Source organism: Pelophylax lessonae (genome assembly GCF_965119305.1).
Source record: "Pelophylax lessonae genome assembly, chromosome: 3".
In the NCBI taxonomy this organism is placed as follows: Eukaryota; Metazoa; Chordata; class Amphibia; order Anura; family Ranidae; genus Pelophylax; species Pelophylax lessonae.
In genome coordinates, this window is record NC_138770.1 from 671,992,282 (window position 1) to 672,007,626 (window position 15,345).

General features: G+C 45.8%; 1 protein-coding gene across 1 annotated transcript in view; it reads left to right on the forward strand.

The window, feature by feature from the left end:
• CMTR1 (cap methyltransferase 1) overlaps positions 1–15,345 on the forward strand; it is a 137,142-nt gene that overhangs the window by 57,698 nt on the left and 64,099 nt on the right. The window contains exons 10-12 of the mRNA XM_082251648.1: positions 3,385–3,583; positions 11,741–11,859; positions 13,371–13,467. Of these exons, the coding sequence (XP_082107774.1) occupies positions 3,385–3,583; positions 11,741–11,859; positions 13,371–13,467 (415 nt within the window). The remainder of the gene's footprint in view (positions 1–3,384; positions 3,584–11,740; positions 11,860–13,370; positions 13,468–15,345) is intronic.

The window sequence follows — 15,345 nt, forward strand, 5'->3', positions numbered from 1 at the left end:
ACATGTTTGCTGTGTCCCCCACATGACTTCACGCAAACTGCAAACAGGACTTCTTATGGCTTCCTTTCAACAATGGCTTTCTTCTTGCCACTCTTCCATAAAGGGCAGATTTGTATTTCCTTGGCCTTCATGGTGCTGTTTGTTCACTAAAGTTCTCTCACAAACCTCTGAGGGCTTCACAGAACCGCAGTATTTATACTGAGATTAAATTACACACAGGTGGACTCTATTTACTAATTAGGTGATTTCTGAAGGCAATTGGTTCCACTAGATTTTAGTTAGGGGTATCAGAGTAAAGGGGGCTAAATATAAACTAGAGATCGACCGATATATCGAGGGCCGATATGCACTTTCCCCGATATATCGGAATCGACCTTTTGATTTACCGATATTGCCGATATTTAGGGAAAGTGAATGTACCGGGGTGAGGCCTGCAGCTAGAGGCATCACCCCGGTACCGGTGTCCATAGCTGACGGTCGGCTGTCTTGTAATGACAACCGATACGGCTGAGAAGCCGCTCAGCTGTCATTCCAAGGAGCGGGAGGGGACGTCCCCCCCCCCTCCTGCCGCCTTCAGCGGCTCGCCCACGTCTCCTGTCCCACCGGGAGACCTGGGCATCCTACCTGCACCGCTGGCATCTGACCTGGTCTCCATTTCTTTGAATTTGGCGCCTCCGAGTACCTGGAAGTGATGTCATGACATGATATCACTTCCGGGTACTGGCGGCGCCGAATTCAAAAACCTAGAGCATTCAAAACAGCCAAACTTGGCGTTTTTCATGCTTTTAAGTGCAGAGGAGGGGTTTGGGGTCTTTTAGACCCCCCCAGATCCCTCCATCACAGTACCTGTAGACATTAAAAAAAAAATATATATATATATATATATATTTTTTTTTTAATGACCGAAAATATCGGCCGATACCGATATCCGATGACCAAAAAAATCTATATCGGCGGTAAAAAACGATATCGGTCAATCACTAATATAAACGCACCACAACTTTTCACATATTTGTAAGGAATTTTAAAAACCATTGATTATTTTCCTTCCATTTCACAATTATGTGCTACTTTGTGTCGGTTTATCACATAAAATCCCAATACAATACATTTACGTTTTTGGTTGTAAAATGACAAAATGTGGAAAATTTCAAGGGGTGTGAATACTTTTTCAAGGCACTGTATCATGAGTCTGGCAATTCTAGAGAAATGCTTAACCCCTTGGCCCTGGCCGCACGCAGCCTCTCGGCGGGTGGGCCTTGACGTCGAGCGGCCACATATTTGCGTGAATCGATGTGACTACAGCTGTGCCGAGAGAACACGCTCTCCCGGTGCAGGTGCTGGCGGCTAACAGAAAGCTCCTGATCGCTACGATCAGGAGCTTTCTGATCATGTGACCGCTGCGACAGCCAATCACGGCAGTCAAATGATCATAAACCCCGCCTCCCAGCATCCTAAACCCTTTAAAGCAGGGTTCTACAAACTATGGCCCTCCAGCTGTTCAGGAACTACAATCCCCATCCTGCCCAGTCATGTCTGTGAATGTCGGAGTTTTGCAATGCCTCATGGGATGTGTAGTTCTGCAACAGCCAGAGGGCCGTAGTTTGAGGATCCCTTCCTTAAAGGGTCAGGAGATGTCGGCTCCAAGGGGCTACATAATGCATTACAATCGTCTCCCATATACAAGTAACCAGGGCCCACCTCATTTTCAGGCTGGAGGATGTCTAGCATTATCTAGCCCTCTCTTCCCTAGTCCTACTGTCCTTGGCCCGGCCCTATCTATTCTTCAGATTTTAGTTCTTTCGATCATGGATCACATGTAGGCAGTCTGCATGACCTCACATAAGGTTTGTAATGAAAAAGAAGTTTTATTTAAAAATCGAATTAGCGTCTCAATCCAGCGATGTCAAAGAGAGGATTGCCTCTCGAGGGACTTAACTCCTGATTTCCTGATTGGCTTTTGTCCCCTGCTGCTGTCACTCATAGCCAGTGAGCCAATCAGGAGACGTAAGGGGGTAGGGCTGAGCCGCGGCTCTGTGTATGAATGGACACAAAGAGCCGTGGCTCAGGAGCGTGTCTGCTTTGGTGCCTCTAGAGCAGGGATCCTCAGACTACGGCCCTCCAGCTGTTGCAGAACTACACATCCCATGAGGCATTGTAAAACTCGCCCATTCACAGACATGGCTAGGCATGATGGGAATTGTAGTTTCCGAACAACTGGAGGGCCATAGTTTAGAGACACCTGCTTTAGAGCATAGGTGTCAAACTCAATTTCACTGTGGGCCACATCAACATTGTGGTCCTCCTCAAAGGGCCAATTGTATCAGTAAGACTAGATGTCCAGAGCACCCCACGTCCCCTTACATCAGATGTCAAGAGCCCCCGCCCCACCATAAGAAGTCAAGAGTCCCCCACCCTTCCTTACATCACAGTGCACCCCCCTTACCATGTGCTGCTGCTGCTGGGAAGATGCAGGGGTGGAGCTGGAAGGCAGAAAGTGCAGGATCTAGAGGAGGACCAGAGGAGGGCTGGAGTCAGCTGAATGCTGAGACCAGTAAGGAGTCCTCAAGAGGGTGCTGCAGCTGTACAGAGAGGCAAAGGATCTGTAGGAGGAGTTCTGTCCTCCTCTCTGCTGCCCACTGCTGAGACAAGGGGAGGTAGAGACAAGGGGGTGCTGCAGCTGTACAGAGAGGCAAAGGATCTGTAGGAAGAGTTCTGTCCTCCTCTCTGCTGCCCACTGCTGAGACAAGGGGAGGTAGAGACAAGGGGGTGCTGCAGCTGTACAGAGAGGCAAAGGAATCTGTAGGAAGAGTTCTGTCCTCCTCCCTGCTGCCCACTGCTGAGACAAGGGGAGGTAGAGACAAGGGGGTGCTGTAGCTGTACAGAAAGGCAAAGGATCTGTAGGAAAAGTTCTGTCCTCCTCTCTGCTGCCCACTGCTGAGACAAGGGGAGGTAGAGACAAGGGGGTGCTGCAGCTGTACAGAGAGGCAAAGGATCTGTAGGAGGAGTTCTGTCCTCCTCCCTGCTGCCCACTGCTTAGACAAGGGGAGGTAGAGACAAGGGGTTGCCGCAGCTACATGAGAGATGTGAGGGCCACATAAAATGACCAGGAGGGCCAGATTCGGCCTGCGGCCTTGTGTTTGACACGTGCTGTAGAGCAAGCAACTTGCTTTGGGGGCACCCGGCAGGAGGGAGGAGCCAGGAGCGCTGGCGTGGGAACTGAGAAGAGGAGGATCCAGGCTGCAAAACCAACTGCACAGATGAGGGAACTATAACATGATTATTATTTTTAAAAAAACTGAAACAAAACCAAGGGTTTAATATCGCTTTCAGCTTTCCCAGGCAGAGCCATTGTGACGGTTTCATGTCTCTTCCGTTCTCCAGAAGTCGCTGGTCAGAGATAAGGATTCGGAGTTGTTGTACTTTGCAGACGTTTGCGCTGGACCGGGGGGCTTCTCTGAATACGTGTTGTGGAGGAAGAAATGGCACGCCAAAGGGTTTGGCATGACCCTGAAGGGACCGAACGACTTCAAACTAGAAGACTTTTATGCTGCACCCAGTGAACTCTTTGAACCGTATTACGGTAAGTACTCCCTTTGTTGTGCAAAAACACTCCATTTTTTTTTAATAGTCCTGATATCCAATATTCCCCCCTCCCCCATTCCAAATGAGTGCCTTTTCCCTCCTGTATAAATCTTCCTGATTGTTCGACTGGCTGCCTCTGTTTTCCTGGTCACGTTTTCCACCTTTTTTATAGCTTGCTGTACATAGGCGTGCGCACGGGGTGTGCCGGGTGTGCCGAGGCACACCCTAATCACCCTTGTGCTTCCACCATGGCCGCCGCCGCCCGCTGAGTCTGCTCTCTCTCACTCTCACTGCTGGCTGGCTTCGGCTTGGCAGCTCGGCCACTCGGCTCCCAAATCCGATCCAGCCGGCCCTGCCCACTGTGGAGTGGTGGGGGAGACAGGCGTGCGGTGCTGAGAGGGACTGTCTGGGGGAGGGACTAGCCTGTGCAGCGGCTGCGCAGCGCGGGAGAGAACCACCAGGCCAGCAGCAGAAGAAGCCGGCGCGGCGAGGAGGACGACGACAGGAGTCACAGGAGTCAGAACAGTCAGACAGCAATTTCAGCAAAGAAGGCAGGCGAGAGGCCAGAGAGCCTGGTGATGGTCTGTGGTGCTGGTGCTGCAGGAGGAAAACCTAGCCTGGGGAGTCGGGACAGGTGAAAAAAAGGTAGGTAAGAGTAGTAATGCAGTACTGACTGTACTAGTGACTGTCTGACTGAGTGAGAAGACTATGTAAAGGGGATCTATTTTATGGGGAACCTGCCCTTGCCTGGCCTGCTGTAAGGGGGGAGATCTAACTGGGGGACGGGACCTCACCTCACCCTGGCCTGCTGTAAGGGGGGATCTATATGGGGGATCTCACCTCACCCTGGCCTGCTGTAAGGGGGGATCTATATGGGGGACCTCACCTCACCCCTGTGGGATCTATATGGGGGATCAGGTCCCCCATATAGATCCCCCTTACAGCAGGCCAGGGTGAGGTGAGGTCCCCTTTCCCCATATAGATCTCCCTCCGCCCCCTTACAGCAGGCCAGGGTGAGGTTAGGTCCGGGGTCCCCCATATAGATCCCCCCCTTACAGCAGGCCAGGGTGAGGTTAGGTCCGGGGTCCCCCATATAGATCCCCCCCTTACAGCAGGCCAGGGTCCGGACCTGACCTCACCCTGTCCTGCTGTAAGGGGGGAGATCTATATGGGGGACGGGACCTCACCTCACCCTGGCCTGCTGTAAGGGGGGATCAATATGGGGGACCTGGCATCTTTTTTGGGGACCTCACCTCACCCTGGCCTGCTGTAAGGGGGGATCAATATGGGGGACCAGGTCCCCCATATTGATCCCCCCTTACAGCAGGCCAGGGTGAGGTGAGGTCCTGTCCCCCATTGAGATCTTCCCCCTTACAGCAGGCCAGGGTGAAGTGAAGTCCGGGGTCCCCCATATAGATCCCCCTCACCCTGGCCTACTGTAAGGGGGGAGATCTATATGGGGGACTGAACCTCATCTCACCCTGGCCTGCTGTAAGGGGGGATCTATATGGGGGACCTCACCCTGGCCTGATGTAAGGGGGGATCTATATGGGGGACCTCACCCTGGCCTGATGTAAGGGGGGATCTATATGGGGGACCTCACCCTGGCCTGCTGTAAAGGAGGATCTATGGGGGACTTGCCCTGGCCTGCTCTAAAGGGGGATCTATGGGGGACACTGTTCTAAAGGGGATCTATGCCATATATACCCCCTTTAGAGCAGGATCCCCATAGATCCCCTTTACAGCAGGCCAGGGTCCCCATAGATCCCCTTTAGAGCAGACCAGCGTCCCCATAGATCCCCCTTTAGAGCAGGGTCCCCATAGATTCCCCATTTTAGAGAAGTGTCCCCATAGATTATATGGGGAACCATTCTCTAAAGGGGAATCTATGGGGACCCTGCTCTAAAAGGTGATCTATGGGGACCCTTCTCTAAAGGAGGTTCTATGGGGGACCCTGCTCTAAAGGGGGATCTTTGGGGACCCTACTGTAAAGGGGGATATATAAGGACCCTGCTCTAAAGGGGATCTATGGTATACATTGATAATTGTTTATTTAATTAAAAATGCTTTAATACCGCTTAAAATGTCAGTTTAAATTTATTTATAAAAGTGTGTGTGTGTATGTGTATATATATATATATATATATATATATATATATACTGTATACACACATATATATACACATACATTACACATATATATATATATATACACACACATACTGTATACACACATATATATACACATACATTACACACACATATATATATATATATATATATATATATATATATATATATATATATATACACACACACATACTGTATACACACATATATACACATACATTACACATATATATATATATATATATACACACATACTGTATACACACATATATATACACATACATTACACATATATACACATACTGTATACACACGCACATGGGTTTGAGCTTTGGTTTGAGGTGCACACCGTAACGCCATAGGCTGCGCACGCCTATGTTGCTGTAGGAGAAGAGTGACTTGCTTATGTCTCGCTTCCTTCTGTGGGCAGATACGATTTCCGTAGCACTCGGTCACAACCCGCCTACAGCCATTAACCACTTATCGTTGTGCTCATAAGTTTACACACCCTGGCAGAATTTATGTTTTCTTGGCCATTTTTCCAAGAATACGAATGATAACACAAAAACTTTTCTGTCACTCATGGTTAGTGTTTGGCTGAAGCCATTTATTATCAATCAACTGTGTTTACTCTTTTTATATCATAATGACAACAGAAACTACCCAAATGACCCTGATCAAAAGTTTGCATACCCTGGTGATTTTGGCCTGATAACATGCACACAAGTTGACACAAAGGGGTTTGAATGGCTCTTAAAGGCAACCATCCTCACCTGTGATCTGTTTGCGTATAATTAGTGTGTGTGTATAAAAGGTCACTGAGTTTCTGGACTCCTGACAGACCCTTGCATCTTTCATCCAGTGCTGCACTGACGTTTCTGGATTCTGAGTCATGGGGAAAGCAATAAAGAATTGTCAAAGGATCTGCGGGAAAAGGTAGTTGAACTGTATAAAACAGGAAAGGGATATAAGAAGATATCCAAGGAGCTGAGAATGCCAATCAGCAGTGTTCAAACTCTAATCAAGAAGTGGAAATCATAAATTCTGCCAGGGTGTGTAAACTTATGAGCACAACGATAAGTGGTTAATGGCTGTAGGCGGGTTGTGACCGAGTGCTACGGAAATCGTATCTGCCCACAGAAGGAAGCGAGACATAAGCAAGTCACTCTTCTCCTACAGCAACATAGGCGTGCGCAGCCTATGGCGTTACGGTGTGCACCTCAAACCAAAGCTCAAACCCATGTGCGTGTGTATACAGTATGTGTGTGTGTATATATATATGTGTATACAGTATGTGTGTATGTATATATATATATATATATATATATATATGTGTGTAATGTATGTGTAAACAAAGTGGGCGGATCTCCTAAGTGACAGGCAGTCGCAGATTACAGGATCCAGCATAGCTGAACCTGCGATCTGTGTCTCTGTCACACAATCCCCTCCCCCCACACACGTCAGTAAGCACCAAGCATACATTAACCCCTTGATCACCAATAAAATTAACCCCTTCCCTGTCAGTGTCATTTTTACAGTAACAGTGCATATTTATAGCACTGATTACTGTAGTAATGTCACTGGTCCCCCCAAAAGTGTCAAAAATGTCAGGTAGGGGTCAGATCTGTCCGCCGCAATGTCGCAGTCCTGCAAAAAAAATCGCAGATCGCCGCCATTACTAGTAAAAAAAGAAAAAAAAACAATAAAAATGACAAATCTTTCCCGTAGTTAGTAAACACAATAACTTTTGCGCAAACCAATCAAAATACGCTTATTGCGATTTTTTTACCAAAAATATGTAGCAGAAAACAAATTGGCCTAAAATGTTAAAACATTTTGATTTTTACATTTTTTTGGGGGGGAATTTCATATAAAAAAATGTGAAAAATATTGTTATAGTCGCTCTTTTTTTGTTTATAGCGCAAAAAGTAAAAATCGCACAGGTGATCAAATACCACCAAAAGAAAGCTCTGTTTGTGGGGAAAACAAGGACATCAATTTTATTTGGGTACAGCGTCGCACGCCCGCACAATTGTCCGTTAAAGTAATGCAGTGCTGAATCGCAAAATATGGCCTGGTCAGGAATGGGGTAAAATCTTCCGGTCTTAAAGCGGTTAAAAATACGCTCATTGAGAATTTTTTTGTCAAAGACATGTAGCTAAATACATTTTGGCCCAAATATATGACAAAAATTGAATATATTGGATATTTTTTAACTGTCAAAGTAGAAAAATATTGTTATTTTTTCTAAATTGTCGTTTTTTTTTTATTAATATCGCAAAAAATGAAAAGCGCACAGGTGATCAAATACCACCAAAAGAAAGCTCTGTTTGTGGGGAAAAAAGGACGTAAATTTAGTTTGGGTACGGCATTGCATGACCGCGCAATTGTCAGTTAAAGTCGCACAGTGCCGAATCGCAAAAAGTGGCCTGGATGTAAAGCAGGAAAATCCTCCGGTCCTAAAGTGGTTAATAAATACATCCCATAGTTTGTAGACGAGTAACATTTGCCTAAACCAATCAATAGACGCTTATTGGGATTCATTTTACCAAAGACGTGTAGCAGAATACATATTGGCCTAAATTTATGAAGAAATTAAATTTTTTTTTCAGTTTTTTTATTGGATATGTTTATTAGCAGAAAGTAAAAAAAAATATATATTTTTTTTTCAAAACCGTCGTTCAATTTTTTTTTGTTTATAGCCCAAAAAATAAAAACGCAGTGGTGATTGAATACCGCAAGAAGAAAGCTCTATTCGTGGGAAAAAAAAGACGTACATTTTATTTGGGTACAGCGTTGCATGACAGCGCATATGTTAGTTAAAGTAACGCATTGCCATATTGCAAAAAATGGCCTGGTCATAAAGGGGGTAAATCTCCCGGAGGGCAAGTGGTTAATCTACAGCCATGCTTTACGTTAGCCCTAAGTTCGGTCTAAGTACTCACTTACCATGTTGTGCATTGCCATTGAATGGTAGTTCCTATTTTCATGAGATATGACAGGGGGGGGGGGGGGGGGGCTGCATAAGGCAATAATTAGGGCATTCATTTTAAAAACTGTGCAGCAATTTTATTAAGCGTAGGGAATGGGATCTTGGGATCCAAAGTGGGGCATGATCCAGGATGGCAGCCTTTAACCAGTTCTGAATCGGAAGGATTTTCCCCCTTAATGACCAGGCCATTTGTTTTTGCGATTCGGCACTGCGTTACTTTAACAGATAATTGCGCGGTCGTGCGACTCTTTACCAAAATAAAATTGATGTCTTTTTTTCCCCACAATCAGAGCTTTCTTTTGGTGGTATTTGATCACCTGTGCGATTTTTATTTTTTGTGCTATAAACAAAAAAATAGACAATTCTGAACAAAAAAACAATATTTTTTACATTCTGCTATAAAACATTCCCAAAAAAAATTAAAATTTTTAATCATTTTAGGGCAATTTGTATTCTGCTACATATTTTTGGCAAAAAAAATCGCAATAAGCGTATTTTGATTGGTTTGCGCAAAAGTTATCGCGTCTACAAACTAGGGGAAAGATTTTATGTAATTTTTATTTATTTTATCTTTCTTACTAGTAATGGCGGCGATCTGCGATTTGTAGTGGGACTGCGACATTGCGGCGGACAGATCGGACCCCTAACTGACCTTTTTGACACTTTTGGGGGGGGGGGGGGGACCAGTGACATTACTACAGTAATCAGTGCTAAAAATATGCACTGTTACTGTAATAATGACACTGGCAGGGAAGGGGTTAACCCAGTGGGTGATCAGAGGGTTAAATGTGAGCCTAGGGGAGTGTTTACTAACTGTGGGGGGATGGGCTTGTGAAATGATCACAGAGACCTGTGATCCTATATAGAAGGATCACAGGCGCTCTGTAATCATTATACATACATACATAATCATTTTTTTGCTCTGTAATCATTCCAGGGAGAAGAACGGTCAGCTGTGTTTACAACAGCCGACCGTCCTTTTCTCTCAGCGGGGAGCATTCGCGGCGAGTCCACGATGCCGATTGGGGGTGGGAGTGGGCCGCCGATGGCGCGTGCTTGCCCCCCTAGCTGCAGGCGCGTGACCAACATCGGTTCGCGCAGGAGGGACTGTCTGTCGCAGTATAAGTATTACACTGGCAGGGAAGGAGTTAACCTAGTGGGTGATCAGAGGGTTAAATGTGAGCCTAGGGGAGTGTTTACTAACTGTATGGGGGAGGGGCTTGTGAAATGACCATAGAGACCTGTGATCCTATATAGAAGGATCACAGGAGCTCTGTGATCATTTCAGAGAGAAGAACGGTTGACTGTGTTTACAACAGCTGACCGTTCTTCTCTCTCAGCAGGGAGCGATCGCGGCCCTGTTCATCGGCATTGTCGCTGCCTAGTGGGGCGTGCGCTCACCCCCCCCCCCCCCACGCGCGTGACTGACGTAGTACTACTTCGATTCACGCGGCCGAGCCAGCCTGCCGCAGTAAAACTACGGCAGGAGGTCGGCAAGTGAGTAAAGGCGAACCTGCCGAACACAAAGTTTTGCTATATTTTATATTCAGCAAAAGATTTGTAAAGTAGTTCACATCGTTCTGCGATTGCCGGCCATTACTATGCTTCCGGGTTATAGTATATACCAGGGATATGCAAACCCTGGCCCTCCAGATGTTGCAGAACTACAAGACCCATGATGCATAGCAAGATTCTGACAGCCACAAGCATGACACTCAGAGGCAAAGGCATGATGGGACTTGTAGTTTTGCAACAGCTGGAAGGCCACAGTTTGCACATCCCTGGTTATATACCATGAAGGGGTGGGGATGTGGCAGCTTTTTTCAGAGACTTTTATTGTAGAACAATACATATAAAAGAAATGACGCTCAATAGAAACTCGAGATTAACCACTTTACCACCGGAGGATTTTGCTGTCTTACGTCCAGGCCACTTTTTGCGATTCGGCACTGTGCGACTTTAACTGATAATTGCGCGGTCGTGCGACGCCGTACCCAAACAAAATTTACGTCCTTTTTTTCCCACAAACAGAGCTTTCTTTTGGTGGTATTTGATCACCTGTGCGATCTTTACTTTTTGCGCTATAAACAAAAAATCGTAAATTTGAAAAAATAACAATATTTTTCACATTTTTTTTATATGAAATCCCCCCCCCCCCCCCCAAAAAAAATTTTAAAAATGTAATTTTTTTAAATTTTTTTTGCCAATTTGTTTTCTGCTACCTATGTTTGGTAAAAAAAATCACAATAAGCGTATTTTGATTGGTTTGCGCAAAAGTTATTGCGTTTACTAACTAAGGGAAAGATTTCTGTCATTTTTGGTGTTTTTTTTTTTTTTAACGAGTAATGGCGGCGATCTGTGATTTTTTTTTTTTTTTGCGGGACTGCGACATTGCGGCGGACAGATCGGACCCTTGACTGACATTTTTGACACTTTTGGGGGTACCAGTGACATTACTACAGTAATCAGTGCTATAAATATGCACTGTTACTGTAAAAAATGACACTGGCAGGGAAGGGGTTAATTTTATTGGAGAGGGAGGGGTTAATGTATGCCTGGTGCTTACTGACGTGTGTGGGGGGAGGGGACTGAGTGACACAGGGACAGATCGCATGTTCAGCTATGCTGAACCCTGCAATCTGACTCTGTTTGTCACTTAGGAGATCCGCCTGCTCTGTTTACACAGGCGGGCGGATCTCCAGACTCGATTCCCCCGACGATCGGGGAAGAGCGGTGGCGATTGCCGCTGCTCCTCCCCTGGCCCGACTCCCGCTGTGACTGAAAACAGCGGGAGCAAGCCTCCGGCGGCACGCGAGCGCCGCCCACAAGGGGAGGAGTCCAGTGACGTAGGTCTACGTCGCTGGACCGAATCGAGCCACTTTGCCGCAGTACAGTCCCAGTGACTGGTCGGCAAGTGGTTAATTGATAATTTAACTTTGCAGGACAGTCCACATCTCCCTCTTCCTCTTGGAATGTTGTTCAGAATACTTTTTTTTTTCCTGTCTCCATTTTCATTCTCTTTGCTCCCTGCAGGTGAAGAAGGAGTGGACGGTGACGGAGATATCACCCGCCCAGAGAACATCACCGCTTTTCGTAACTTTGTCTTGGATAATACAGACCACAAGGGTGTTCACTTCATGATGGCGGATGGGGTAAGTCTTCACCAGGGTCGCCCTTTATCCGCTCTCAGGCAATGACTGCATCTATGTGTGTGCAATGAAACCTATAAAAAGTGATGATAGAAAAAGGCAAAACAGTTGAAGAGTCCAACTCCACTCACCACACTCCTCAGGACAGTGTCATGGATGTTACCCAAAATACAGAAAGCTCCACATAGTGTAAAATTTTATTGTTCAGATAAAAAATAAATTGCACTTACAATGTGGATGAATAAAAATGCCTAAAACTGTGTGCGTAGAGGAGAGATTTTGGGACTTTATATGAGGCTCACAAAGACATGAGCCTCCATCCCTATATGTGTAACATAAAATAGCAAAAAGTTTGGGACTTTATATGAGGTGTGTGGCCCTCAGTGACTAACATGAATATGATCACATCCAAAAAATAATAGAAAATCAGATCGATGTAGATTGCATTTTAACCACTTGCCGACCGCCACAAGTACATATACTGCGGCGGTCAGCCCCTCACAGGCAAAGTGAAGTTTATATACGTCACTAGCCTGTGAGGCTCTGGGGAGCAAGCGCGCGCCGGCGGCGGCGCGCTCCCGCGCGGTCACGGACACCCCCCCGCGCGTGTGACCGACGGACCCGATGTCCGCCGGTCACTCGGCGATCGTCGGGGGAGAGGGAGAAAGGCAGGCGGCTGATGTAAACAAGCCGCCTGTCATTCTCCCCTGTGTAGAAACAGTGATCATACGGTTCTACTATGTAGGACCGTTGATCATTGTTCCTACAGCTCAAGCCACAGCCAATCACAGTTAGAATCACGCCCCTAGGGACACACACAGCCCCTCCCTCTTAAATAAAGTTAACCCCTTCACTGCCAGTGTAATTTTACAGTAACAGTGCATATGTATAGCACTGATTACTGCAGTAATGTCACTGGTAACCCCAAAAGTGTCAAAAATGTCAGTCAAGGGTCCGATCTGTCCGCCGCAATGTCGCAGTACCGCAAAAAAAATTGCAGATCGCCGCCATTACGCGTTAAAAAAAAATAACCAAAAATGACAGAAATCTTTCCCTTTGTTAGTAAACGCAATAACTTTTGCGCAAACCAATCAAAATACGCTTTTTGCGATTTTTTTTTACCAAACATATGTAGCAGAAAACAAATTGGCCGAAAATGTTAAAAAATTTTGATTTTTACATTTTTTTTGGGGTAATTTCATATAAAAAATTGTGAAAAATATTGTTATTTTTGAAAAATTGACGCTCTTTTTTTGTTTAGAGCGCATGATCAAAAAATCGCACAGGTGATCAAATATCACCAAAAGAAAGCTCTGTTTGTGGGGAAAAAAAGGACGTCAAATTTGTTTAGGTACAGCGTCGCACGACCGTGCAATTGTCTGTTAAAGTCACGCAGTGCCGAATCGCAAAATAGGCCCTGGTCAGGAAGGGGGTAAAATCTTCCGGGGCTTAAGTGGTTAAGAGGTTGCTGTGTGTGTTGTGTACGGATGCACTCACATATTTTCTGCTTATAGGGGTTCTCGGTGGAGGGTCAGGAAAACATTCAGGAAATTCTCAGCAAGCAGCTTCTCCTCTGTCAGTTCCTTGTGGGACTGTCTGTAGTCCGGACCGGTGAGTTCTGTAGATGTTTTCTTGTTTTACCTACCTGAATGTATTCTGTGTAAGAATTCTACTCTTAAAGGGTAACTCCACTTTCGTGGGAAAAAAAAACCCAACAAAAAATAATGTAAACAATTGTTACACAAGTCATATTGTAATTGAATTGTATTAAAAAATTACCTTTCCTTTTCAATCTGCAGCCGCTGTAATTTTCTGTAAAATGCAATATGGCCGTCTGGTGGTGTTCTGTACACAGATGGTATAGGGCAGTGGTCCTCAACTCTGGTCCTCAGGGCCCACTAACAGGTCAGATTTTAAGTATTACCTTGGGGAGATGCGGACTTGAATACTGCAATCACTGAGCAGCAACTTAAATCACCTGTGATGTAATTTAGTTATCTTGCAAACCTGCAGAAATAATAGTGCAGCGCTAATGATCAAATTCACATAAAACTATTTGCAGAAACATGATGAAATTTAAAAAGGTAAGTCCATGCAATGCCCGTGAGGTAAAGGTGAGAAAGGGGTCCTGAATGAGAATGTTGGTGCTCTTAGTGCACTGGCAACCACCACCTTCTAGATTGGCCTCTCACCTTCAAGCTACTTGAATCAAGCATAAATCTCCTCTCACAATAGGCAATCCTGGATCGAACCTCCACTCAAAAGGACACAACGAATCAGCCCCAATCAAAACGCTCCAAAGCAATAAGCACTTCCTGGATCAGCTAACACTTGGCAGCTCCGCTCATTCACATGTTATGGGAAACATAAACCGGGCAAGCCCATAGTGTAATACTGATAGCTTTATTCAGAACATGCATATAAAAGACAGCCTCTTACTTTTCAGCTGGTAAAAACAGGCGGGTATGATAACAGCGATCTTGTACCGGAGAGTCCTGCACGGACCTCGCCAGACTCCAGATGGCAGCGGGTGACGTCAGCGGCTCCACCTTCCCCCCCGTACGCGTGTCGTCCCCCAATGGGCGGAGACTTCTTCAGCGGTATTGAAGGATGTGCGGGACGTCACCCCTTATAACAACCGAACTGCCCGCTGATTGCCCGGGCAGTCCGTATCTTCTCATTGGCTGATCGCGATCGTCATGGCTACAAGGACGCCGTATTCCACTTGCAAACCTGGCCTGTTAGTGGGCCCCGAGGACCAGGGTTGAGGACCACTAGTATAGGGAACCACTAGTATAGGGAACACCCCTTCCCTTCCCTCCCTCCCTAGATATGTAATTTCCTGCTTGTGTGATTGGCTCACCTATTTTCCCAGAAATCTGCACTAAGATACAAGTCAGATTTTGGGCATTTTGTCATTTTTGGTGAGATACTCCCAAAGGGAAATCACGTCTACAGGAATGCAGACCCTGCCACTTTCCTAATTAGAACCCTGCAGGTGAAGCGGATAATTGATAATTATTAAGTCACTCCCATTCATATTCACTCTGGACATAAACACAGAGAAACAAACCGCTATTTCTTCAGAATAACAAAAGGTAGAAATCTGCAAAAAAAGTTTGTTAAAATCCCTGCAATGTACAGAGATCGCCCACAAGGAAATGTCCTAATCTAAACAAAAGTGGAGTTACTCTTTAAATGTTATCTAAACCCTGTAAGAAAAATGTAATATATTGCAGATTACCTGTCCTTAGATGTGGTGACTCTATTGTTCTTTTTTTTTTTGTTTGCTTGTTTCCTTTAACCTGCTGACTGGGTTTTTCCTGGTACGCAACGGGGTGGTTGAGCAGGGTTCCCTGCCACCCTGGGGGTTGGTGACTAAGACAGGGATGTCCTCTGGGCTCCCTGCGGTGCCTGCTGGGGAAACAGATGTTTAGCATCCGCGGGTCTTCATGCCTTCATGCAGCCTGATCCGGCCATAAATTCAAG